The sequence below is a fragment of the Panthera leo genome, chromosome B2 (assembly GCF_018350215.1).
Source record: "Panthera leo isolate Ple1 chromosome B2, P.leo_Ple1_pat1.1, whole genome shotgun sequence".
NCBI classification, from domain to species: domain Eukaryota; kingdom Metazoa; phylum Chordata; class Mammalia; order Carnivora; family Felidae; genus Panthera; species Panthera leo.
This window is the reverse complement of record NC_056683.1, coordinates 33,538,809-33,564,818: the sequence shown is the minus strand read 5'-3', so window position 1 is coordinate 33,564,818 and position 26,010 is coordinate 33,538,809. Positions and strand designations below refer to the sequence as shown.

General features: G+C 44.8%; 1 protein-coding gene across 4 annotated transcripts; it reads left to right on the top strand.

Moving 5' to 3' along the window:
- Positions 1 to 4,673: 4,673 nt before the first annotated feature.
- Positions 4,674 to 25,645, top strand: TCP11 (t-complex 11). 4 transcript variants are annotated; one of them, XM_042938523.1, is made up of 10 exons: positions 4,674 to 4,766; positions 5,091 to 5,228; positions 8,142 to 8,238; positions 14,356 to 14,476; positions 21,496 to 21,716; positions 22,657 to 22,793; positions 23,075 to 23,292; positions 23,372 to 23,553; positions 24,312 to 24,475; positions 25,214 to 25,645. In XM_042938523.1, the coding sequence occupies exons 2-10, from the start codon at positions 5,105 to 5,107 to the stop codon at positions 25,444 to 25,446; spliced, it is 1,497 nt and encodes a 498-aa protein (XP_042794457.1). In that variant the 5' UTR covers positions 4,674 to 4,766; positions 5,091 to 5,104; the 3' UTR covers positions 25,447 to 25,645. The 4 variants fall into 4 exon arrangements, with proteins under 4 accessions (XP_042794457.1, XP_042794456.1, XP_042794455.1 ...); XM_042938522.1 differs by having other exon boundaries at positions 4,700 to 4,967; XM_042938521.1 differs by having other exon boundaries at positions 4,700 to 4,967; positions 5,086 to 5,228.
- Positions 25,646 to 26,010: the final 365 nt, after the last annotated feature.

The following is a 26,010-nucleotide window of genomic DNA, read 5'->3' as shown; positions in this document are numbered from 1 at the left end:
GGCTCTCAGGTGTGAGTTCAACTCTGTCCTGCGATGGTAGAAAAACATATCTATTGCCAAAAAGTGGATTCTCTCTGGTGATGAAGAATGATCCTTATTTATGTCTGCATAGGTACATTCTGGGGCCCATAAAGGTTTAATTGTCCCTCTAACTAGTTTTTTTTTTAAAAACCCACAAAGAGGCTGCCAGCTTTCCCCAGAGTTTAAAACCAACTGAATGCGGTTCTGTGGAAACTGCTTTAAGTGTGGAACTCGCGCCGTGTCCTGGGGCACAAGGCGTGATTGTTTTGGGGAGTCGAAAGATGCAGCTCTTAGGAGGACTTTTAAAGTCAGTTTTTGTGGCTTTGGGCTGCTGCTGACCCTGGCTTGCTCTGCAGAGAGAGAGAGAGAGAAAGAGAGAGAGACTCTCTCATCAGGAGCCTGTTTCTGTAAGTTACTCCCAGGGTGCCACTGCCCTCTACTGCCACCATCCGGTTCAGGGGGGACCTCCCCGTCACAGGACCCTAAACATTCCTCTTCTCTCAGATGTTGTCTTTGAAGATTTAAAAGACTCACAGGACAGAGAAGAGATGGAAAGAGAGGAAACATGTCTCTGAGACAAAAAAGAGAAGGATGGACACTGGTAACTGAAACTGGGTCCAGACACAGACACAGTGTGCCTGACTTCTTGAGTGTGTGTGTGTGGGGGGGGGGGGGGGGAGGAGGAGCAAGGGCTCATTCTGCTCCTCCACACCGCCTGTTCATGCCTGTTTGCTCATTCTGCATCTACTACGTTCCAGGCACGGTGGTAAATGAAGTGCATGCAGTCCCTGCTCTCAGGAAGCTTATGGTCTCGTGGTGGAGTTAGACATTTGGTGAAGTTAATTTTGCTAACAAACATATAATTATATACTGTGATGAGGGCTATGAAGAAAATGTATGAAAGAAGCTAATGAGGTTCATAGAAGTTTCTCTGCAGAAGTTAGACCTGACAATCTAGACCTGAAGAATGAGGGAGTGAGTGAAGTTTGAGGGGGATAGGGGAAGGGGAAGGATACCAGATGGAAGGGACAGCATGTGCAAAGACCCTGAGGCAGGAAGGACCAAGGGCCTCTTGACTATTGCTGATAGAGTGAGATGTGGCTAAAGAGGTAGGATGTTTAATGCAGCTGCCAGAATCTTCTTTATCCTCTCTTTGAGCCCGCTTTCCTTAAAAGATTTGTAATGGTTTCTCCATCCATCACACTTCACTTTGAGCTTCAAAGGGCTATGTCCAGATTGCCCCCAGATTACCTAAAGCTTTCTCACCCTCCTCTTGGGCTCTATGAGGAAAACACGTTTATCAAGAGTAAAGCAAATAGTTTTGACATGTGGTTCTGTACCATAAGGGAGGCTATAATGAAGTCAGCCCTGGTTTACATGACTCCAAATGGTTTCATTTAAATGTCCCACCCTGTATTTAGGCGTCCCTACCACTTTAGTTGACTGTTTATCTTCCAGTATAGTCTACTGTACTTGCAGTCTTGGCCTCTATTTAATTCCGTCTCTTACTTTTTCCATTCCATGGCCTGTCATTTACATTTTTCTTTAGGAAATGCAAATATTTATTTACAGTATTAATTTTTACTCTTGCTTAGCACTATATATTATAAACGCTGTGCTATGGGTTCTAGTCCTGAATTTTCCATAAACTGGTGGTGACCTTAGCCAAGTCATTTAACCTCACTGAGTCCAAGTTGCTTTGTAAAATGAGGTGTTTTTCATTTCTGTTATTTTGTTTTGTCTTACAAAGCTAGCAGATCCATATTCAGGATTCCTCTTAAATTCTGTGGTTCTGTCCCTCTTACAGTCATCCGGGAGTATTTCTCTTACATTTTTGTCTTTGTCAACCCCTCTTTCAGAATGTCTTTGTGGGTAGGACCAACTTTCTGTATAATTGCTTTTGTGTGGTAACATACCCAGAGTAGTATTTAGCAAATGAAAACAGATCATGGTGTTGGGCTTGGGTTAAAGCTCACATATGGGGGGAGTGGTTGAGAAGCAGGAACATTCTAGCTGCAGGCCCGAGATTCCTTAAATTGCTTCTCAGTCTGGGGTGTATGAACCCATAGGGGTATATAGAGGTGTGCCAGGGTGTATAGGAAGCCTTTCCTTCTGGAACAAGAATTCTACTCCAAGATTTGAGGAGAGAAAAGTGACTCTAGTATTAAGACAAGTAGGGAAATATTGTAAATAGAAAAGAAAAGTTATATGATAGCTTAATATAAAAAGGGAACCTGGGGGGTGGTCACATGTGCACTGCAATGTGAGAGGAAATGGGGCTTTTACTTCTGTCCTTGGGTTGCTCGTCTCATGCATCTTTTGAAATATGTACACTTTAATAGAGTAAAGGTGCTAAGTCACTCGAGAAGGGCATTCCTGATAAATAGTGGACAAATGTGGAAAATCCAGTTACACCCATCAGGAGAGTTTAAAGAGGGTCCTGAGGTTGAGAGGGAACCAGGTTGAACAAAGACCAAATCAGTTTTACAATCTTGCTTGGTATCATGGCTGAAGGCTGAGTCTGAACTGATCCAAACATCTGGAAAATCTCTCACCCTTTCTCTGACCTCCAGGATCACTTGTCTGTACCCCCAGCTCGGATACTTACCATACCATTTTATGTTATATTTTCTTGTTTATACGGCTTCTCAGCTAGAATCAGAGAGGTAAGGTGAATTAAGAAAAAGTATGTGATTGACAGTCAAGCCCTTACTTGCCATGTGACTTTTGGTTACTACCTGAAATCTCTCTGATTCCCAGTTTGCTCATCTATTAAATGGTGCAAAATAACACCCACCTTGCCTACCGAACAGGTAGGATTGTGTGGAGAGCATATGGATTTGCAATGTAAAAGCATTTTGTAAATCATTAAACACAAATCAGTTATTATTAACTAAGACCCCAAAGGGAAGGTGGGTATATCTCTCACATCATCTTTCTATTCCCCTCAACTTTTAACTTTGCCTAGTTGGTTCTGATAACTATTAGAGATAAAGATCATGAAATGCTGTCCCCAGGCTGACCCTGGGAAAACTCTAATTCTTCTCTCCTACCCCCATCTTTTACTCCTTTTCTGGCTTCAGTCCCCACCCCCACCCCCAGGTGCTGCCACACTGCTGTTTCTTCCTACTGCCCCGTCCAGAGAATTTGGGTATTAAGAAGACATTTAAAGAGGCTGTGTAATATATATGCATGAACTGCCGGAGGTAATTTCAGGCATCAGCAGGGAAAGTTTTATGGCAATGCCATTTTTGTGGGCAAGTGAACTGGTGTCATTCTGGAAACTTTCTCCCAGAAATAAAAATGCCCAAAAAGAAATCTGGATTTTTCTTTTTTTTTTTTTTTAAGAGACCCAACCTAAATATTTCCTTATGTACTAATGAAGAACCATATTTTCATTGAACTCTTTACTGAAGTTGGACAATTCCTCTCCCTTCTGAGTTTGGAGTGAAGGCCAGCCTGTTTCATATTTGACATCTCTGAGGGAAATACCAGGAAAGGTTGAGGAGGGGGTAATGGGCAGATTTAGCATGTATTAGTTTAAGAACTCTTCAGCTAAACAGTAACTTTACTAGGCCATTCCCTTCATATCTGCCTTGGCCTCAGAGAAGAGTGGGCTTTCTTAACCAGAAATGTTTTCAGGGGCACCTGGCTGGCTCAGTCAGTAGAGCATGCAACTCTTGATCTCAGGGGTTATGGGTTCAAGCCCTATTTAGGTGTAGAGATAAGAACGAGAGAGAGAACTGTTCTTGGGCCTTTTCATAATTTTCCCCTTCAAAATGCATGAATTGTGCAAGAAAAAGCCACATTCCACACTAACAAAGCAAGGGTTATAATAACTTGATTTCTTACAGGCAATACTTTCATCTCATGTTTTATTTTATTACTTTAAATCAAGCTTTTGTTGTAAGAAACAAAGTCATTTAATAAAGAGGGGTAGGGGTGTACGGAGTGGATGCTTTCTTTTCATTTTTCCCCCTCAAAGTGCAGGGATTGGAGGGGAGGGTGGTCGTTCCAGGTCCTTACATCACTCCAGGGGCAACAGGGCAGACCCATAACCAACGGACTTGGAGCCAGAAGCGAGGGCCAGCCCTCCAGGTCCAGGATGAGCCCAGGCCAAGAATTCAGTGGAAGAGCCTACACTGCTGCCCAGCTCCCATGCCTCCACGGACCTGGACCTCAATAGACCTGGCCAGGAGTCTCGGTTTCCACACCTGTAGAATGGTAGCATGGCCTTGCTCTCTCAAAAAGAAACCGCCCTCCTGGGTGTGGTTCTGTTTCTCGGGCTATGAGAGCAGGCAGAAGAGAAACAAAGCACAGTGCCCCTCCCTCCCTAAGCAGTTCCAGGTGATCTTTTTCGTAGGGAGCCGGAGATGCCAGGCAGAGACCAACCCCAGCGACCACGCAGGGTCTGATGGGCTTCGTGCCCACGACGACCCAGCACGAGCCAGAACGCCTCGGCCCCAGCAAGGCGGGCGGCGGGCGGCCGACTGCGGGGTGGGCACGTGATCCCGCCCGTTGCCCCAGGAGACGGGCTGCGCTTTGTTCTCAAATCCCCGACTCTCCCACCGAGCGCCCTCGGCGTGGCGGGCGGGGGTGCGCGAGGGGTTCGACCAGTCGCTTCCGCGTCTCCGTCCTGCCCCTCCCGGCTGCCCGCCCCCCCGCCGCAGTGGTACAGCCCGGGTCCGGAGGCGGCGCGGCCGCAGCCCTGACCCCAGACCAGACCGCGGGTTGCCGGGGAGGAGGTGAGCGACGGGAGCCGGATCGCCGAGAGCTCCCCCTGCTGCCGGAGCCTGAGAGGGCCTGCGGCGGTCGACCCGGACGAGGAGGGCCGCCCGCATCTCGGCCTGCTGCCTCCTCGTTGCGCGTCCAGAGCCCGACTTCTGGTTCCCCGCACCGCTCTTCTAGGCTCCTTTGTCCCGTCTGTCCCCCGAGAGGCCCCGAAGGTGCCCACCCTACTCTTTTGGTCTGTCCGGGTCGGGCGCGACGGGCCAGGCTTCAGCTGCCTGGTCGGCAATTGGAGAGTCCCCTTCCCCGACGCCAACGGCGGGTCATTTCTCCCAGTCCAGATTCCATCCGCAACATGCCGGACGTCAAGGAGAAAGTGCCTCTGAAGGACACAGGCGATGCAGAGTGCGGGTCCTGCAAGCTCGAAGCCTCAGCACCGACCGGGGAAAACGAGAGCGGCCCCAAGGACCACCCTCCCTGTAGGTCCCGCCCCGCCGGCCTTTCGCCGCTCGGGCCGGCGCCCAGTGTGGGGCCGGCGGAGAGGAAGGGCCCACGATCCTCCTGTAGTCCTCCCGTCCCTCTTGCTTTGGGTCCCCTTCGCCTGGCCTCCCACCACCCAGTCTCTGCCCACTGGCCCTAGGCCCCCTATGACCCAAAGGTCTTCAAAGAGTTGTTGTTCCAGTTAAAAGAAGTGAGCCAGGTGTGATTATTTGAATCTGACAAGATTTGACGCCGTGTTCGTTCACAGCCGTTGTCGTTGTAGTTTGAATTTGTAAGTGGAAAATGGCGGACCCTTGGAGTAGCTTTAAAGGACCCAAGTGATCCCAGATGGAATTGTGTTCTTTTGGCGCTTCGTTGACTCAAGAGGTTACTACTGCTTTGGGCTCCTGTGCTTGAGCTCTGTACTATAGATGTACTTTTATGTTCCTATTGGGTCACAAGGGCTCTCCCACACTTCGGTAGGTCCAGCCTCACTAGGACGCATCCTGCATTTCTCTTATGATAATCTCTGGATAATTTAAACAGGCATCACTCCGAAGACCTGTCCACATGCAAGAGTTTAACCTGAGTTAAATTCTTGAAGATTGAAATGGGAAAAATTAGTTGAACGCCCTGCTACTAAGTTGAATTACACTTGTTTCTCCTATAGCCACATGGGGGCGCTGCTGGCTAACAGAATGGGCCCAAAGTGGCAAATTGGGTGCGGTGAAATTTATTTAGCTATGAATCTGATATGGGGGTGGAAGTCAGTATTTTGTAAATACAGTGTAAACAAGTTCTTCAGGTGGCTGGATTTTAAAAATCTGCATTAGTTGATTTTACCTCTCATTTCTCTCTCGGCCCGCCCCTTTCCTGAGTTTTACAGCTGTTGGGAGTTGCACAGCGCCACCAAACTCGTGAGCAACAACAATCTTGTCAATGTTATGAACTTTGACTTGTAGTTGGAAAGTGTTTCTCTGTGTGATCTTTAAGTCCTTCAGTAAGCTGCTGTAGCTCACTCTCCCTTTGAAGATGTTCTCTTCTCATTTCGCATTAGTGAATTAGGGGATGGTCCATTTACATATTTGACTGTGTTTTGCCATTTTGGCTGACCCTAAGGACTTCAGAGGGGCTGCAGAAATAAAGGGAACTTCCAACCCTGCATGTAAGGTTCACTTCATCTTTATGTTTCCCTAAGCAAGGGCTCAGTGGCTTTTTGGTAAATTTGCGATCACCTTTTTACCCATAAATTTTTTATTTAATTTTGAATTTTGAGATATTTCAACTTTGTTGAAAAGTAAACAAAAAGCGCAGTCGATGTCCACATTGTCAACATTCTGCCACATTGCTCTCTCTCTCTCTCATATATATTTATGTATTTTTTTCTTTTTTGCTGAATATATATATACACACACATTCTGCCACATTGCTCTCTCTATATATACATTCTGCCACATTGCTCTGTCTCATATATATGTATGCATTTTTTTTCCTTTCTTGCTGAGAATTAGAATAATGACTACCTCTAAAAACTTCATCATGTATTTCCTAAGAATAAAGGCATCCTATGTAACCCTTTTTCTACAATAACTGTCTTTCCTTTTTTCCTCTTTTTTTTTTTAATAGACTCCTGGCCCTGAGATCAAGAGTCGTGTGCTCTACCCACTGAGCCAACCAGGCGCCCCTCCTTTTTACATTTTGAATCTTCTTCCTTATGGAAAACTGGATCATTTACAAAAGTATAGTGACTAGTATCATGAACCATATTTACTCATCACCCAGCTTCAACAAAGATCAACTAACTCATGGCCAATCTTAGTTCATTTATATCTGCTCCACATCTTGGAATCCGAGACTTTGCTGGAAACAAATTATGAAGTGATGTTGAAAGAGAATGGGAAAATACGACTTAGCTGTGTGCAGCTTCGTTTCACATACAAGTGATCATTATAACTCTCATGCCTGTTATGTGAGAATGTTGTCAGCTGGGTCTGTGCTAAGACTTTAGAGCAGTGGTTCCCAACAGCTAGTGCTGGTTTGTGACAAAATTCCTAGCAATATTTAGTGAAAGAAAATAAAGATGTTGTAATGAGTTTTTTCCTAAAGCTAAATTGATTCAGTGTAAAGGACTACTCTTTATTCTGACAATATTCCCGTTCTGGTTTTTTGTTCTTATGTTTTTTTTTTGGTTTTTCTGTTTTGTTTGTTGTTGTTGTTTGTTTGTTTGTTTGTTTGTTTTTTAGAGGTTATTCTGTTATGAAATGATGGCTTGGTGGTGGTAGAGTGGATTTTTTATTTGCTTAGTTGCTGGTCTCACTGTCCATACTTGGCAAAACAAAAGTTGTCCGTTGCTCAAAAGTCTTTTTTGGAAATGTGATTAGTCTGTGCAATCCTAACATCTGGGAGCTACTGCTTTATGAGACCAAATGACATTGGTGCAACTCAGTACCATCTATATGGAGATGTTAACTCTCATCAGAGGCTGGAAGAGGAGAGTAGACTCAGTCCCCTTAGATAAATGTTTATTTTTGCAAATCACGAATCATTGTTTCTTTGCTGCTTTCATAATCATTTGGCTTGTTTGTTATTTGTAAAATAGCTTCTTTGTCCTCCCTTACCCCCACACTGGACTATTCCGCAAGGCACTGAGGCCTAGGACAGTTGGCTACAACATGCCCGACTACAGGCACAGGGCCTGGAGTTCAGGAAACAGAAATGACTAGAATGGTTGAATGAAGTTTGTGTAAGATCAAGTTGATGAATCTAAATTTGGGGCCTACTCAGAGTGAATCTCTGAATAAAATAGAAATTTAGGCTTGTGTCCACCATAAGTTTTTTTTTTTTTTTAATTGAGATAGAGTTGATGCATAACATGGGTTTCAGATGTACACCATAAATTCTTTGTATCACAGGTCCAATAGATACAGTTGACAACGTTTCTAAGCTGAACCACAATATTGGAATGAATCGTGATTTCCGCATGGAAGAAAAGGTTTTACCTCCAAGCAGGTACTGATTTTCTGATTTTCCCATTTTATTCATCCTGCCATAGGTTTTAGCACTAATGTCTTCTGACCAGACTTGAAGCATTTTTATTTAATAATACAGTCAATGCTTTCTCAATAAAACTGGAAAAAATACAGTGTCTGAATATAAACCTTAAGAGGTCTCAACAATTTATTTATTTTTTTAATTTTTTTTTTAACGTTTATTTATTTTTGAGACAGAGAGAGAGCATGAACGGGGGAGGGTCAGAGAGAGAGGGAGACAAAGAATCTGAAACAGGCTCCAGGCTCTGAGCCATCAGCACAGAGCCTGATGCGGGGCTTGAACTCACGAACCGCGAGATCATGACCTGAGCCGAAGTCGGACACTTAACCGACTGAGCCACCCAGGCGCCCCCCCCCCCTTTTTTTTTTAATTTTTTTTTTAAGAAGTCTCAACAATTTAAACAGAAGAGTAATTATTAGTATTAGAGAGTCAAGAAGCAAATGTTATTTAGTGAATCAACCACAGTAATTACTATTGGAATGTTGATTTTGGGACCCCCCACTAATAATAAAATATCAATAGAATGGATTTCAGATCTTCTTTGATGGGTGTGGAGGAAGCAGCCTGTGCTGCTGGCTGTGCTGTAGGCTGGCTATTGTGGCCATCAAATGATCCCAAAGCTTGGTAGCTAAAACCATGTTCGTGATCTCACAGTTTGCGTGGGTCAGAAATATGGGCGTGGTTTAACCGTGGGCCTCAGGCTCAAGGTCTCCCTCTCATGACGTTGCGGTCAATGTGTTGACTGCTGGCCAGAGCCCCCCTCAGTTTCTTGCCACGTGGCAGCTGGCTTCCCTCTGAGTGAGAGAGTAAGGGTCTGAGAGATGGTGCCCACGACAGAACCCACAGTCTTTTGTTGCCTCATCTCAGAAGTGCCTCCTGTTGCCTCTGCTGCGTTCTGTTTGCTAGAAGGTGGGTGCTGAGCCCAGCCCACCCTCCGGACATGAGATGACACCAGTGTGAATGCCAGGAATCCTAGATCTTTGGGGTCATCCTCCCGGCTGCCTACCTTATAGCTCCTTTCAATTACTCTCTTAAGTGACCGCAGATTAAACAGGCACAGATAAAATACTAGTTTTCTCATAGTGGCGTTTTCAATTGTCTTTTTGGCCAGCTCATAAATCAGTTTATTTTAGGAATCGGGATCAGAACTCTGTTGATAAATAATGCTCCCCCACCTCCGTCAAGCTTCACTTTGATTGTTAGTTATATTGGCAGTGTAATAAATAAGAACCATCTGGTAAGTGTGAATTAAGTGGCTCTGCTGGTTTATTGGCAGTTGAATGGGTAAAATCGGTGTCAGATTTTAAAACGGTTCTAATTTCCCACCAATGGATATGTGAGGGCAGCTGTGATTAGCTTCCTTAACTGGTTTTGTTATGTGGCAGCTTCAGGGAATCTGTGACTAAAGGGCCATTCTCTGTCACAGGCTGTTCCCCTCCCTCCTCTCTGTGCTCTGATTTGCCCTTGCCTGGTACCAGTGGGGGTCCATGCCAAGCACAGCTTCTATGGGAACGGGTTTTCACCAAAATCCACATTTCCTAGCATCTCTCTCACTGCTTAGATGTGTTTGTTGCTTGAAGGGGAGGAGAAAAGAATGAAACTGGGAGTGAAGGTCTGCCAAAGGGGCAGTAGTGAGACAGTTGGGGGGAGGGTGGATAGAAGAGATGCCAGAGGGAGAAATGAAACAGGGGAAATACTATGATTCAGAGCTGGGTTTTCACGTAAGGTAACACCAAATTCATATCAGGAAAAAGGTTGAAATAACAGAGGTCACTCATTATTGGCAATTGGCTTCCCTTGTGCATAGGATGGTGTTCGTGACAATTGCACATTCCGAAGGGAAATCCCATGTTTGGGCATTCATTCAATAGGTGTTATATTGAGTCGTTATGTGGTAGGCAAAAATGGGGAGTGCTGGAGATAGAGATATCGATAAATAAGGTACTGTCATTGCTGTTAGGAAGCTTTTGTAGGAGCGACAGTTGAATAACAGTAAAGACTGGTAAACTCACTCATAGTTGTGTATATAGAGTTTCATGAGAGTCCTCAGTTGCTTAAGGAGGGTCAGAGAAGATTGGCCCACAGAGGAAGACTTGAGTTGCTTATGAAGATTTGAGCTGAGTCTTAGAAGTGGAATAGATACTTTCCAGATGGTCTAGGTGTGAAAGAATGCTCCTGGCCGAGGAAACTATGTCAGAGGCAAGAATATAGTATGTTCTTTACAAGTACCTTGGTGTGGTTGAGCACAACATACTATGAGATAAGAGGAGATAAAGTGGAAAAGGAGAAAGGAGACAGAACAATATCCAGATGGGTCCAGGTAGTGGTTTATGTTGCTGAAGAGGGGAAGCCCCTAGAGGACTTTAAATGAGCATGGCATCGTGATCAGAACTGAATTTTAGGAGTATTTTATTTTATTTTATTTTATTTTATTTTATTTTATTTTATTTTTGAGAGAGAGTGCATACATGCATATTGGGAAGGGGCAGAGTGAGAGAGAGAGAATCTTAAGCAAGCTCCTTGCCCAGAGCAGAGCCCAGCATGGGCTCCATCTGACGACTATGAGATCATGACCTGAACTGAAATCAAGAGTCTGATGCTTAACTGACTGGGCCACCCAGGCGCCCCAAGAAGTCCTTGATTTTAGAATGAATTGGTGGAGAAGAGATTGACAAGGGACAAGACTGAAGGCAGGGGGACCAGTGAATAGGTTACTGCAGTCATCTGGGTGAGAGGTGCTGGGAGGAAGGAATGGATTTCAGACACATTTAAGATGCACAGTTTATGGAACTCGGAGATGGATTGGTTAAGTAGGATGAGGAGAAAAGAGTTGAGAACAATTCTAATGCACCTTAGACCATTGGACAGATTATAGTTGGTTACCTCTGATGATTGGGAATGGTGTGTTGGGAGAGGAACTTTGACTTTTTGTTCTTTTTCATCTTTGTATTGCTGAATTTTTGTTTTACAAGAAGCATGCATGACTACTGTATTTTTCGGGGGGGGGGGGAGATGTTTAATTCAAGAAAACCAATAGCAATGACTAGGTACAGCCTCGGACTTTTCAAATGGTTCCTTTTCTTATGAGTTTAACTCTGTAGATTTAGAGACATCATTTAAATAAACTTTCAGAGGAAAATTAATTCCTGTCGTTCTTTTTTTAAATTAATAAACATTAAAAATTTTTAATGTCTATTTATTTTTGATAGAGAGGGGGAGAGTATGAGTGGGGAAGGGGCAGAGAGGGAGACACAGAATCCGAAGCAGGCTTCAGGCTCTGAGCTGTCAGCGCAGAGCCCGATGTGGGGCTTGAACTCAAGAACCATATCATGACCTGAGCTGAAGTTGGATGCTTAACCAACTGAGCCACCCAGGTGCCCCAACACATTTTGTTAAAGTAGTTTTGTTTTCCAGAAAAATGATTGGAAAGTACAAAGTTCCCACATAGCCCCTCTTCTGCCCCATTGTTTATATCTTGTAATAGGTCACTTGTGACAATTGGTGATCTAGTATTAATACATTGTTATTAACTCAAGTCCATAGTTTACATTAGGGTTCATTTTTTGTATTATATATTCTATGGGTTTTGAAAAGTGTGTAATGTCATGAATTCACCATTTTTGTATCATACAGAGTGATTTCACTGACCTAAAAATCCCCTGTGCTCTACTTGTTCGCCCTTTAGTCCCTGCTCCACGAATCCTTGGCAACCCACTGATCCTCTTACTGTCTCTGTTGGTTTCCAGAATGTCCTATAATTGGAATCATACAATATGTAGCCTTTTCAGATTGGCTTCTTTCATTATGTAATATGCATTTAAGATTCTTCCATGTCGGGGCGCCTGGGTGGCTCAGTCAGTTGAGCGTCTGGCTTTGGCTCAGGTCATGATCTCACAGTTCGTGGGTTCGAGCCCTGCGTTGGGCTCTGTGCAGACAGCTCAGAGCCTGAAGCTTGCTTCGGATTCTGTGTTTCCCTCGCTCTCTGCCCCTCCCCCGCTCACGCTCTGTCTCTCTCTGTCCCTCAAAAATGAATAAATGTTAAAAAAAAAAAAAATGTAAGATTCTCCCGTGTCTTTTTGGGGCTTGGTAGCTTATTTCTCTGTAATGCTGAATAAAATCCCGTTGTCCAGTTGTACCACAGTCTGTCTGTCCACTCAGCTACAGAAGGACGTCTTGGTTGCTTCCAGGTTTTGGCAATTACGAATCAAGCTGCTATAAACCTCCCTGTGCAAGTGTTTGTGTGGACGTAAGTTTTCAACTCATTTGCTTAAATATGGAAGAGCACAGTTACAAGAGTATGTTTAATTTTGTGGGAAACTGCCAAACCATCTTTTAGAGTGGCTGTACCATTTTGCACCAGGAATGCATGAGAGTTCTTAGAGTTGCTTAACATCCTCACCAGCATTTGGTGGTGTCAGCATTTGGGATTTGGGGCATTCTCATAGATATGTATCATTACGTCATTGTTGTTTAATTTGCAGTTCCCTGATGAAATGATGTTGAGTATGCTCATTTTTCATATGCTCATTTGCCATCTGCATGACAACTTTGGCGAACAGACTTGAGTGTCTGTTCAGATCTTTCCCTGTCTTAAAACTGGGTTGTTCTCTTCTTGTTGGGTTTTAAGAGTTCTTTGTCTATTTTGGATACTAGTTCTTTGTCAGATACGTGTTTTGCAAAGATTGTGCTTTGTGTTTTCATTCCCTTAACAGCGTATCTCACAGAGCACAAGTTTTCCAACTTGCCAATTTTTTTCTTTCATGGATCTTGCTTTTGGTGTTTTATCTAAAAGGTGGTTGCCAGGGGTGCCTGGGTGGCTCAGTTGGTTAAGCATTTTACTCTGGCTCAGGTCATGATCTTGCAGTTCACAAGTTCGAGCCCCACGTTGGGCTCTGTGCTGACAGCTTGGAGTCTAGAGCCTGCTTCAGATTCTGTGTTTCCGTCTCTCTCTGCCCTTCCCCTACTTGTGCTCTGTCTCTCTCGCTCTCTCAAAAAAATAAACATTAAAAAAATAAAAACAAAAATAAAAAATACAAAAGGTCATTGCCAAATGCACAGTCCACCTAGATTTTCTCCTGTGTTATCTTCTGTGTTATCTACATTTTACATTCAGGCCTGTGATCCATTTGTGGAAGGTACCAGGTCTGTGTCTAGACACATTGTTTTTGCATGTGGCTGTCCAGTTGTTCCAGTGCCACATTCTGAAAAGACTGGTCTTTCTAAATGGAGTTGCCTTTGCTTCTGTTTTTTTGTTGTTGTTGTTGTTGTTTTTTAAGGGAAAGAAATGATGGATCTTTCTGGCCCTCATGACTGGCTACCTGGTAGTACCAGTGAGATTGGGAATACAGGAGGAACAGGTTTGGAGGGAAGATAGCAAATTCATGGGGCACCTGGGTGGCTCAGTCGGTTAAACGTCTGACTTTGGCTCAGGTCACAATCTCGAAGTCCATGAGTTCGAGCCCTGCATCGGGCTCTGTGCTGACAGCTTAGAACGTGGAGCCTGCCTCAGATTCTGTGTCTCCCTCTCTCTCTGCCCCTCCCCCTTTCATGCTCTCTCTCTGTCTCAAAAATAAATAAACGTTAAAAAAAATTTTTTTAAAAAATAGCAAATTCAGTTTTGGATCTGTTCATTTGGAAATACGTATATTCGAGTATTATCAAAGAAGGAAAATCCTGTTTTTCATTTTAGGACTGTAAGAAAATAAAAGATCATTTAGTTCATCGCTGTATGTATACACAAATGGAAACTAAGTCACATATTATCTAGGTTAGATGCAACGTCAGTGCTAAAGCTGGCCTGACATGTCTTCAGGATTCTTTGTGTTGCAGGGCGGGGAGGGCTGCTTGGAATCATGAAGAGCCCTTCTGAGAGCTTTTACTGATGCCCTTGATGACATCCGAGTCTGGCCCCAGCTTGTCAACTTTGCTACAGTCTAAACACAGTTCCTGGCCTTTCCCTGCCAGTATAATCGTCTTTTGTCATATCAAATGCTGTTTGTTTGGGGCTTAGGAGATAATGACCTTATAACAGTTTTTGGGTTGTGAAAGTAATTTGCTCATTTAACCCTCTTACAGTTTGGAAGGCAAGGTCAAGGAGACAATGCATAATGCCTTTTGGGACCATCTTAAAGAACAATTGTCAGCTATTCCCCCAGACTTCAGTTGTGCTCTTGAACTTCTGAAAGAAATTAAAGAGGTGAGTGACAGACTTTCCATTTGTAAATGTGAATGTCCTAGACATCTCCAAGGTCATTGGAATGTCAGTGGCTAGCAGATCCTAACTGAACATGGCCCATGAATCAGTCTAACCAGTAGATGGAAATCACACAGTTTCAACAAGGGAGTTTTTTATTTACTTACTTATTTTTTTTGAGAGAGAGAGAGGGCACAAGTGAGCGAGAAGGAGAGAGAGAAGCGGGGCTCAACCGAAGGGGACTTCTGTTGACCTGAAGCAGGGCTTGAACTCACAAACTGTAAGATCATGACCTGAGCTGAAGTCAGATGCTTAACTGACTGAGCCAACCAGGCACCCTCAACGAGGAAGTTTTAATATAAAAATTATTATGGGGCACCTGGGTGGCTCAGTTGCTTAAGCATCCGACTCTTGATCTCAACTCAGGTCTTGATCTCAGGGTTGTGAGTTCAAGCCCCGTGTTGGGCTCCACACTGGCATGAAGCCTACTTAAAAAAAAATTATTGTAACACGGAATTGGAGAAACAAGATCTTTGAACTAGTGAGAAGCAAAGAAAACTAAAGTATACTAAGATATCAGATCTAAGGAGAATATATTATGCTCCTATGGCTGTGCCAGGGGAGGCTACCAGCCTGTGGGCTGCTGACCACTGGGCACTGCAGGACCTGGGTGCTGCAGCAGGAGCCTGGCCCTGGACAGGTAGACACTTGCTCTGCAGGAACTGAGCCCCAGAGAAGCCACTCAGGCTGTGGGAGCCAGCTACTGGCAAAGCCACACACACACACACACACACACACACACACACACACACACACGCGCGCGCGCGCGCACACACACTGCATAATGCCAAGTGAGGATTCCAGAACCAGGAAGGGAAGCTCTCGCCTTTTGCAGTGTCTTTCTAGTATGTGGTGGGCACATCCTAAGGTGTCCCCCAGTGATCCACGCCTCTGTATAATCCCCTTTCCTTGCTTGAGTGGACGAGATCTGTAGCTTGCTTGTAACCAATAGAATATGCAAGGATGATGGGATGTCTGTCCTAGAAATGCATTTCACTATGAAAGACCCCATCTTAGCAGACTGGAGAAAGTCTCTTGCAGCCTTGAAGAAGCAAACAGGTGTGTTGTGAACTGCCCATGGAGAGGGTCTCATGGCAAGGAAATGCAGGTGACCTCTAGGATCTAAGGACAACATCCGTCTAACAGCCAGTAAGAAGCTGGGGCCCTCAAGTCTACAGGTGGAAGGAGACGAATTCTTCCAGCAATTGGAAATGAGCCTGGTGACAGCTTCCTCTCCAGTGCAGCTTCCAAATGGTCATGTAGGCCAGACAACACCTTGACCGCAGCCTTGTGAGACTCTGGACGAAGGACCCAGCTAAACTGTGCCTGGGCTCCTGATCCACAGAAATTGTGAGATGAGAAATGTGTGTGCTGTTTTAAGCTTCTAAATTTATGCTAATTGGTTAAGCAGCGCAGAAAACTAATAGTGCCCTCTACAGATGAGGCTTAACATTGTGCCACCTGGTAAAGGAAAAATATTTAAGGGACTTACTCATTTTCTCAGAGCAGAGAAAAAAATCATGGACTTGGAACTGAGAGACAATAAATTGACAAATGTTACATTCCATTCCTGTGGCCGCTCAGCTTCCACATGCACCCTTCCACACACACTGCAAATTCCTGAAAAGAACTCTGTTTCTACCTATTAAGATACAGCTGTCTTACAAGTTCTCGTTCTTTCCATAAAATGAGACTCACATTCCCAACAGTTACTGTAACCATTGCTATCTGTATTGCTCCTCAAATCCAGCCACAGTCCTTCTGAATATTCCGTTACCTAAAGTCCAAATTGTAAGGTTAACTTTCAGTAACCTATCTGTAAGATAATAGAAGGAGAGAGAAGAACATGGTTAGCATATACAAATAAACCCATACTTGTAACAGGCAAAGAGAAAATCTATAGTTTTTGTTTCTGTAGTTGGTCACAAGGCTATTGTTGACCTATGGCTTCCTGCTACTGTTGATTCCATATTTCTCTTGTCCACAGCCAGAGCCTCAGCGGTTGGGTTACTTTACATGCTAGAGTGACCCAAACCTTCATCGCCAAAGAGACTGAGTCCTTAAAGCAATTTACTGTTGTTTGTATGCTGTGGTTTTCTGTTAACCTTTATTATTAGGTGTGGAAGTACCAAGAGGAACCTCAGAGAATCTTCTTGCCCTCATTGTGTAGAGCACCAACCTGGTTTCCTCTCCACAGCCAGGTCATTTGCTCTAGCCAGTAGAAGAACTCCTTTTTTCAGCCTATTGGTTCAGTGGTCTGAGGAGCTCAGAATAACCAGGTGCAGCCACATCTTCTGATCGCCGGAACCAATGCCAGCTGAGCATCAGCAGAGCCTAAAGTTAGCAGGATGGGAAACAAAAATTCTCCAACTAGGTTATTAGGTACGATAGTAAGAGAAACCAGTCCTACCTCCACTCCCTGATTCCTAGGACCATGTTTTCTGGCTTTGGGAAACTATACCATATGATGGTCTTTGATTCAAAGACTGTATTGCATCTTATCAGACAGAACCTCTTCCTTTCAGGGTTTTGTCCCTCAACTCATGCTGTAATCGAGTCAATAAGCCATTCCAGTTTTCAGTTAAGGCCTGTTGATTCAAGGGGGAGGTGGGTATGAACCCAGTGCTGCACTTCCTTTGCTAGAAGATGCATCCTTGATCAGATGGGGCAGGACAGTGGATAAGACATTCTATGAGTACACAGATGTTGGTGCTGATAGAAGCGTTCACACCCATATCCAGAATATGTGTCTGTTCCAGTGAGGATGAATCTGTCCTCTCCTCGGTGGAAGAGGTCCAGAGAAATCATCTGCCACCAGGTGAGGTGGTTGGTTGATCCTCACTGGGGAGTGGCGCCTTATTAGGGGCTTTGTATTTTTAAGGATTTTTAAAATTGTAAACATATGTAACAAAATTTTTACCATTTTAATTTTTTTTTCTTCTTTTTTTTAAAGTAGGCTCCATGTCCAACCTGGGGCTTAAATTCATGACCCTGAGATCAAGAGTTGCATGTTTTATGGACTGAGCCAGCCAGGCATCCCACTGTCTTAATTATTTCTAAGTGTTACAATTCAGTGGCATCACGTACATTCCCAATGTTGGGCGACCATCATCCCATCCATTTCCAGAACGTTCTTATCTTCCCAAGCAGAAACTGTACCCATTAATAGTAACTCTTCATTACCTCCTTCCTGCAGAGTCTGGTATCCTCTATTTTACTTTCTGTCTCTGTGTGTTGACTACGCTAGGTACCTCATATAAAGAGAATCGTATGATATTTGTCCGTTTGTATGTGGCAGATTTCGCTGTAGCGTAATATTTTCAAGGTTCATCCATGTTGTAAGCAAGTGTCAAAGTTTCATTCCTTTTTATGGCCAAATAAAATTCCATTGTATAGATACACTACATTTTGTTCATCCATTCATCTGTTGATGGACATTTGTGTCGTTTTCACATTTTTGCTATTGCGAGTTGTACTGATTTGAACATTCATATACAAGTTTTTGTTTGAACACCTATATTCTGCTCTTTTGGGTACATACCCAGGGGTGGCCTTGCTGAATCATCTAGTAACTCTGTGTGAGAAACCACTAAACAGTGGTTTCAATGGTGGCTATACCATTTTACATTCCCACCAGCAAGGCATGAGAGTTCCAGTTTTTCCACATTTTCCCCAGCTCTTCATTTCTTTTGTCATTATAGACATCTTGGTGGACATGAAGTAGGATCTCACTGGGGTTTTGATCTGTACTTCCCTGGTGGCTAGTGGTGTTAAGCATCTTTTCCTGTGCTTGTTGCCCATGTTCTGTGTCATCTTTGGAGAAATGTTGATTCAAGTCCTTTGTCCGTTTTTAAATTGGGTGGGTTGTTTGTTGTTGTTATAAGAGGTCTTTACATATTCTGGATAGTAGCCCCTTGTTAGGTAAATCTTTTGCAAATACAGTCTCCCATTCTGTGGGTAGTTTTTTCACTTTCTTGATAATGTCCTTTGCACAGAAGTTTTAATTTTGGTGAAGTCCAATTTATCTGGCTTGTTCCTTTTGCCTTTGGTGTCATATCTTGCCAAATCCAGGATTATGAAGATTTATCCCTTTATTTCCTTCTAAGAATTTTAGGATTTTAGCTCTTCGGTTTATGTCTTTGATCCATTTTGAGTTGTTTTTATAAGATGTGAGGTAAGGGTCCAACTTCATTATTTTATGTGTAGCTTGCCAGTTTCCCCAGCACCATTTGTTGAAAAGACTGTCCTTTTCCTAGTGAATGGTCTTGGCATTGTTTTAAAGAATCATTTGGCCATATATCCAGGTTTTATTTCTGGACTCTGTTCTATTATTTTGCTCCATAAATCTGTCCTATCCCAGTATATGCTTGGTCTCCTATGGGCCATTTCATCTGATGATCGATTGCTGTGGTGCAGGCCTAATCATATGGTTAGGTAGGTCAGACAACACATGGTTCTTCCTGGGAAGCACAGGCCACCTGGCCACCGAGTATCTTATGGTGAGGTGTTTACTTCTGCAAAAGCCCAGAGGCAAGCCAAAAACTGTTTCTCAAAAGGCAAATAGCGATTTGCAGAAGAGGGCATAGACTCGCTCTAAAACTCTAGAGGTCTGTGCTGCGATGCTCTTACTGGTGCCTGCCAGAGGCTGTGTAACAGCATCCTTACCTGCCATGGACACTTTAAGTATCACTGAACCTGTAGGATCATGTGGCCCAAACGGTACTGCAGCTTGTATGACAGCCTGGACTTGCTGCCGTAGGGACTACTCTCACTCTGGTTCCCGCTTGAAATTGGAAACCTTAGGAGTGACCTTAGATGAGTGTTGCAGGAGCAAATTCACTTGTGGTGTATGTTGCCTCGAAAACCCAGAAAGGCCTGCAAGTGTTATGCCTCTTTTTTCATGGTGGGTGGTGTGAGGTACCACGACTTGTCCTTCACCTTGGAGGGGTTAGCTAGACAATGTGCAGACCACCGAAGCTCTAGCAACTTTGCTGGGGTGGCAGGCTGCTGACATTTTCTGGGGATTATCTGCCATCCTGTAGTTTGCACGTCTTCCTGAGGCATCTAAAGTCCTTGCTGCTTCCTCTGCCACAGATCCAACGGGTCTGTGGCCTTTTGAGTTCACACGTCACCTGTGCTACAAGTTTGGTATCTGTTAGGGTCCAATCAGAAGAAAGGACCCAGAAAGTAATGTGAACCAAGAGAAACCACAGTACCGCAGGAACACGCTGTGGAGGCGCCCGCCAGAGCCAAGAAGGCAGGCCTCTTCCTCCTTCAGGATCTCTCCGGCTCCCTCTGCGAACAAGACTTACCATTATGCTAGCCGGCAAAGTAAAAATACTTCAAGGGCCTGGCTCTGTTTTCCCAAAGTAGGCCCTGGAGGGTACACTTGGCACTGAGAACCTCCCGCCGGTAACTGGCATAGTTTACCATTTACATGTTTTTTGGGTTTTTTTAGTGTTTACTTTTGAGAAAGAGACAGTGTGTGCGGGGGAGGGGCAGAGAGAGGGGGACAGAAGATCAGAAGCAGACTCCACACTGACAGCAGAGAGCCCCATGTGGGGCTCAAACTCACGAACTGTGAGATCATGACTTGAGGCAATGTCGGCCGCTCAACCAACTGAGCCACCCAGGTGCCCTGACCATTTGGATAGTGTGGACAGACTTGTATTTAAGACGAGTCCGAACAGGTGGGAAACGTGGTACCACACAGTACTCCTCTCAGTTACACAGGTATGCGTTGAACCTCACCCTCACCCCCACCATGTTCTCTATGTTACAGAGGTACAGGGATGAACAGAGTCTCTTTTCACAGGGAACTTACATTTTGGAGTTAATAGGCTATTTCCAGTGCCCCTTAACTGTTCCTTGGCCTATTTCTTCCTCGCCCTTTGAAGTAAAATAATCTAAAAAATGTCTGCTTTTTATTTTTTATTTTAATATGAAATTTATTGTCAAATTGGTTTCCATGCAACACCCAGTGCTCATCCCAACAGATGCCCTCCTCAATGCCCATCGCCCACTTTCCCCTCCCTCCCCCCATCGACCCTCAGTTTCTTCTCAGTTTTCAAGAGTCTCTTATGATTTGCCTCCTTCCTTCTCTATAACTTTTTTTCCCTCTTCCCCTCCCCCATGGTCTTCTGTTAAGTTTCTCAGGATCCACATAAGAGTGAAAACATATGGTATCTGTCTTTCTCTGTATGACTTATTTCACTTAGCATAACACTCTCCAGTTCCATCCACGTTGCTACAAAAGGCCAGATTTCATTCTTTCTCATTGCCAAGTAGTATGCCATTGTATATATAAACCACATCTTCTTTATCCATTCGTCAGTTGATGGACATTTGGGCTCTTTCCATAATTTGGCTATTGTTGAAAGTGCTGCTATAAACATTGGGGTACAGGTGTCCCTATGCATCAGCACTCCTGTATCCCTTGGGTAAATTCCTAGCAGTGCTATTGCTGGGTCATAGGGTAGATCTATTTTTAATTTTTTTTGAGGAGCCTCTGCCCTGTTTTCCAGAGCGGCTGCACCTGTTTGCATTCCCACCAACAGTGCAAGAGGGTTCCTGTTTCTCCACATTCTTGCCAGCATCTATAGTCTCCTGATTTGTTCATTTTAGGAGTGTCTGCATTTTAAATTTAAGAGTACCTCATCACTGTGTGATGTGTGTATTTTATATTGTTCTTGGTGTTTCTTTTTACCACACTCCTTGATTTTACTTGTCTCTTTATCTCATTCTGCCTAGAAAACGATGCACTGTTGCTATATCGATCCCCTAAAGCCTTGAACTCTTATCGGCCTCTCAACAAAGATAAATAATGTTCTCTAGGAAATTTAGGTACCCGCTTCTTGGTCCCTAAAAGACAGGCTGACGTCCTTGACTGAAGGGGTTGTCCATTAGGGAAGGTTCGGGGCTTTGCACAGAAAGTGACTCCCTTTGATTTCTTTCCTGGGCAGATCTTGCTCTCACTGCTGTTACCACGCCAGAACCGCCTAAGAAGTGACATTGAAGAAGCACTGGACACGGAGCTCCTCCAGCAGAAGGCAGAACATGGAGCTCTGGATGTCCCGCATCTCTCTAAGTATATTCTCGACACGATGACTTTGCTGTGTGCACCAGTTCGAGATGAAGCAGTGCAGAAACTAGAGAACATTACAGACCCTGTTTGGTTACTGAGGTGTGAAACTTGACTGCCATCCCTTGAAACCTGCCTCAGTCCCTGGGCCAGGAAAGTGGGGTCAGACACCAGATTATAGCCCCTGTCTTGGCTGGCTCTTCCCTACTGAAGACCAGACTAATTCCTCTCTTTTTTCTCTTTGCTCGCCTATTAGCTATTTCCCCGCCCCAAATGGCCTTAGGTTGGTTGGGCCTCCCACATAACATCCTATCATGAAACATTATATAGAGTATGTGTTCAAACATCTTTTCCTCAGGCTTTCACAGTGTGAGGGGACAGGGATGGGAGGTTATTCCTGTATAATAGCTAAAGAAAGCAGGACCCAGACAGTTAAAAAAAGAGAGAGGAGTGAATGGCCTAGAAATGGCTTCAGAAATAGCATCACCTATAATCCCTATTCCCAGAAAGATTCATTAGCATGCTGGTATATTCCCCTTTGCTGAATCTACCTTTTATTTATTATTATTTTTTAAATTTATTTTGAGAGAGAGCACAAGTGAGGGAGGGGGAGAGAGAGAGAGAGAGAGAGAGAATCCCAAGCAGGCTCTGCACTGCCAGCACAGAGCCTGATGCAAGGGCTCGAACCCATGAAGCCATGAGATCATTACCTGAGCCGAAGTCAGATGCTTAACCAACTGAGCCACCCAGGCGTCCCTGACTCTACCTTTTAAAACAGACAACAGAATGATCATGTGGAGAGAGAGCTAGCCTGGAGGCTTCAAGGTCCAGAGACTTACCAGTTCCTCACTCCGCCATTCACTTACTCTGGGCCTTGGGTCGTGAGTCCCCTCATCACAATGTTATCTTCTGTAAACTTAGGAGGTGGGACTAAGTTAGTTTTAGAGCTTCTAACTCTGGAATACAGTGATTTAATGACACTTTCTGTAGGTTCCCCTCTCACTAGATTTCTTTTCGGAGTATATTTTATTTTCTATGTCAGGGGGATCTTCCAGGTCCTGGGCCTGATGAAAATGGACATGGTGAACTACACTATCCAGAGCCTTCAACCCCACCTGCAGGAACATTCCATCCAGCATGAACGGGCTACGTTCCAGGAACTCCTCAATAAGCAGCCAAGTATGTAAATAACTCGAGGGCAGGAGTGGAAAGATATGATCTTGGGTCTGACTGCTATGATGTTAGAGAGTATTTTGCCTCTTGGGAGCAGAAAATTTCTTCCTCAGGTAGCGGGAGGGAGAAGGAAGAGTTGTCTGAGACAGACACCCTCCACCGCTGCTGCCACCAAAGCTCTGATTTGTTGACCAGGAGCATATCTTGAAGAGAACCTTAGTCTTGGAGCTTTAGGGATGCGGATGCTGAACACATTTCCCCACTTCCCCACTCTCTTCCTATCACAGGCCTCCTCAGTCACACCACCAAATGGCTGACCCAAGCAGCGGCAGACCTCACCACACCACTTCCGACTTGCCCTGACACTTCTGACTCCGCCAGTGTGGCCAGCTCCTCTCCGAGCGAGGCAGCCATCAGCCCTGAGCCCCTCAGCCCTACAATGGTGCTGTCCCAGGGTTTCCTGAACCTCCTTCTCTGGGACCCTGAAGATGAAGATTTCCCTGAGGTAGGTCTGTGGAGGGCATCGCCGTGTTTTGTGTTCAGGACCCTCATCTCCTGACAGCCTGTTCTCCCTGCTCCCCCAGACCCTGCTGACGGATAGAACACAGCTGCAGGAGCTCGAGTCCCAGCTGAGCCAGCTAACCATCCTGGCCTCAGTTCTGCTGGTAGCCAGTAGTTTCTCTGGCAGCGTGTTGTTTGGCTCACCCCAGTTTGTGGATAAGCTGAAGCATATAACCAAAGACGTGATGGAGGAGTTTAAGTCCAGGTGAACTGCACAGATTTTTTTAGGGTAGATGGTAATTGTGGTACGAGAACATGGACAGGTCGTGAATGATGCTGACAGTTCTACCACAGACCACAAAGATTGGGACCATCCACAAAGACTGTTGATGTCTTTCCATAATGGTCTTGAGACTTGTGACAGAGAAAAAGAAAGCTTTCTTCCAAAAAGGGTAGTGTGGAGGATAGTTTACTACATAATGATTCATTATCTTGTTTGCTACAAAGCAGTCATTGTCTCGCTGAGTGGATGCCAGTGAGCTGGGCTTAGGTATATCCAGGAGTGTTGATTGAACATCCCCTGTGTGCAGGGGTCACACCAGACGACACAAAGGAATCAGAAGGCCAGGTCTGTCACTGTAATTGGTGATAGTAGGACATGTGACCACAGAAAATGTCCAAGAAAGGGTTAAAATTGTATATACACATACATAAATAAACTCCATAGGGCTAAAGAATTCTGAGTGGATACCAAACTCACGTCCAGAGTTGACTTTGTAGTCTGTCTTGTTTCCTAAGAAGCAGAACATGGTATCAGAGAGAACAGTTGGCTTCTGGAGCATAGTAGTGAAGATGCTGAGCCTACCCACTGGGCCCTGCTGCTACCAGGGACTGGGGTGAGGGCAGGAGGATATCTGGGGGTCTCCCTCCAGTGGGCCCAGCTCCTGGTGTGGGGCTTCCCTGGCTCTGGGCCTATGCCAGGGCCATCCGCTGGGTACCAGCTTACTCTTCTTCATGGTGTAGGCCTGAGGAGGCTATGCAGACTGTGAGTGAACAGGTGTCTCAGGAAATCCATCAAAGCCTCAAGAACATGGGCCTTGCTGCTCTGAGCAGTGAAAACACAGCGTCTCTGATAGGACAGCTCCAGAACATTGCCAAGAAGGAGAACTGTGTCCGCAGTGTCATTGGTGAGTATGCCTGTGGGGATGGTGAGAATGTTCTGGTGAGAGGTAGATCCCATCCCTGGAAGTCAGTTACTAAACCATTTAACAATAAAAAGCATGACCATTGGGCGAGTCACTGTTTAGGCTTTAGTTTTTTCAAAATGCTGGGTTGAGAAGATATTCCTTTTAGTTTAAAGACTGATTCTTGTTCTAAGGAAGATTTGCATCCAGGAATTCATGACTTCTGAGTATGGCATGCTGCCCAACCAACCTGGTTAGGTCATCCCTGGCCTTCTGGGTCGTTTCCTGACTGTAGTCCAAGACATGTGACATCTACCCCCCACGTCCCAGCAATAACAAATTGATGCTGAATTAGCCAGAGGACATTTTCCCATAGTAAGGACTTATCCCTGTTGGAATGGAGGGCATGAACTTGACCTTGCTCTTAACCTCAGCCATCCGAAGGATTGGTCTAAGATCCTCGTGATAAATACTCACTAGGATCTACTGATAGATGCTTAGGTAATCTTTTGAATAGTCTAAAATTTACTAGCCCACTAGTTTGTGATCTTTGCTATGTCCTTGGGAGCCAGAAAGCAGCCCCCTTCCCAAACAAAACAAATTTCCTTATCTCTGGGTGAGTGGGTCGGCTAGTAAATATCTCAGTTAACTTGGAGCTCGAGTGAGTAGAGTTGCAGGGGTAATGTTGCCCCCTGAAAGTTGTTTGCCTTTGCCCTACTCACTGTCGTCTCCTGCTCACAGATCAGCGGATCCATTTGTTTCTCAAATGCTGTTTGGTCCTTGGTGTTCAGCGATCTCTGTTAGATCTCCCTGGAGGCCTTACCGTCATTGAAGCAGAACTGGCAGAATTGGGCCAAAAGTTTGTCAGCCTAACGCACCACAATCAGAAGGTGTTTGGCCCGTACTACACGGAGATCCTAAAAACCCTCATCCCTTCCGCTCAGGCACTGGAAACAGAAATGGAGTCTCTCTGATAGCACCAGCTCAAAGCCCTGGCGCCTTGGACCCAGGAGAGCTCCTTATCACTCTCCTGGGGTGACATCACCACTGACCATCAGAGCAGGAAGCCCTCCTCCCCTCCTGCAGCCAGTACACCCAGGGCTGTAGTGATCAGCATGTAAACACCAGCTGGCCCAAACTCATTCATTAATAAACTTCTGAACCACAAGCAAACCTCCACTCTCCTGTGCTTCAGCTGTGGCTGAGCCCTGTGCTCTGGGCCCCCAACTAGCCGAGATGCCAAAAGACCCCCAGCTTTTCCTCTGCTGGCCAGGGGCTCCCTTCAGCATGCAGAGCTGAGAAGCCAAGACACTCGGGTGCTGGCATTATTTCTCTAAGGGTAAAGCATTTCTCTGAGGGCTCTGAGAATCTGTAGGATTATCCAAAATGTGACTATAACGGCTTCTCTGGAAGTCAGAAATTTTTGTCCAATTCAGCTCAGGATTGGGTGCGGTTGAAATAGGTTACTAGAAACCTCATTTCTAGTACCAGATTCCCCTGAAGATTTCAAATGATGCAACAAGAAATCAAGAAATAGT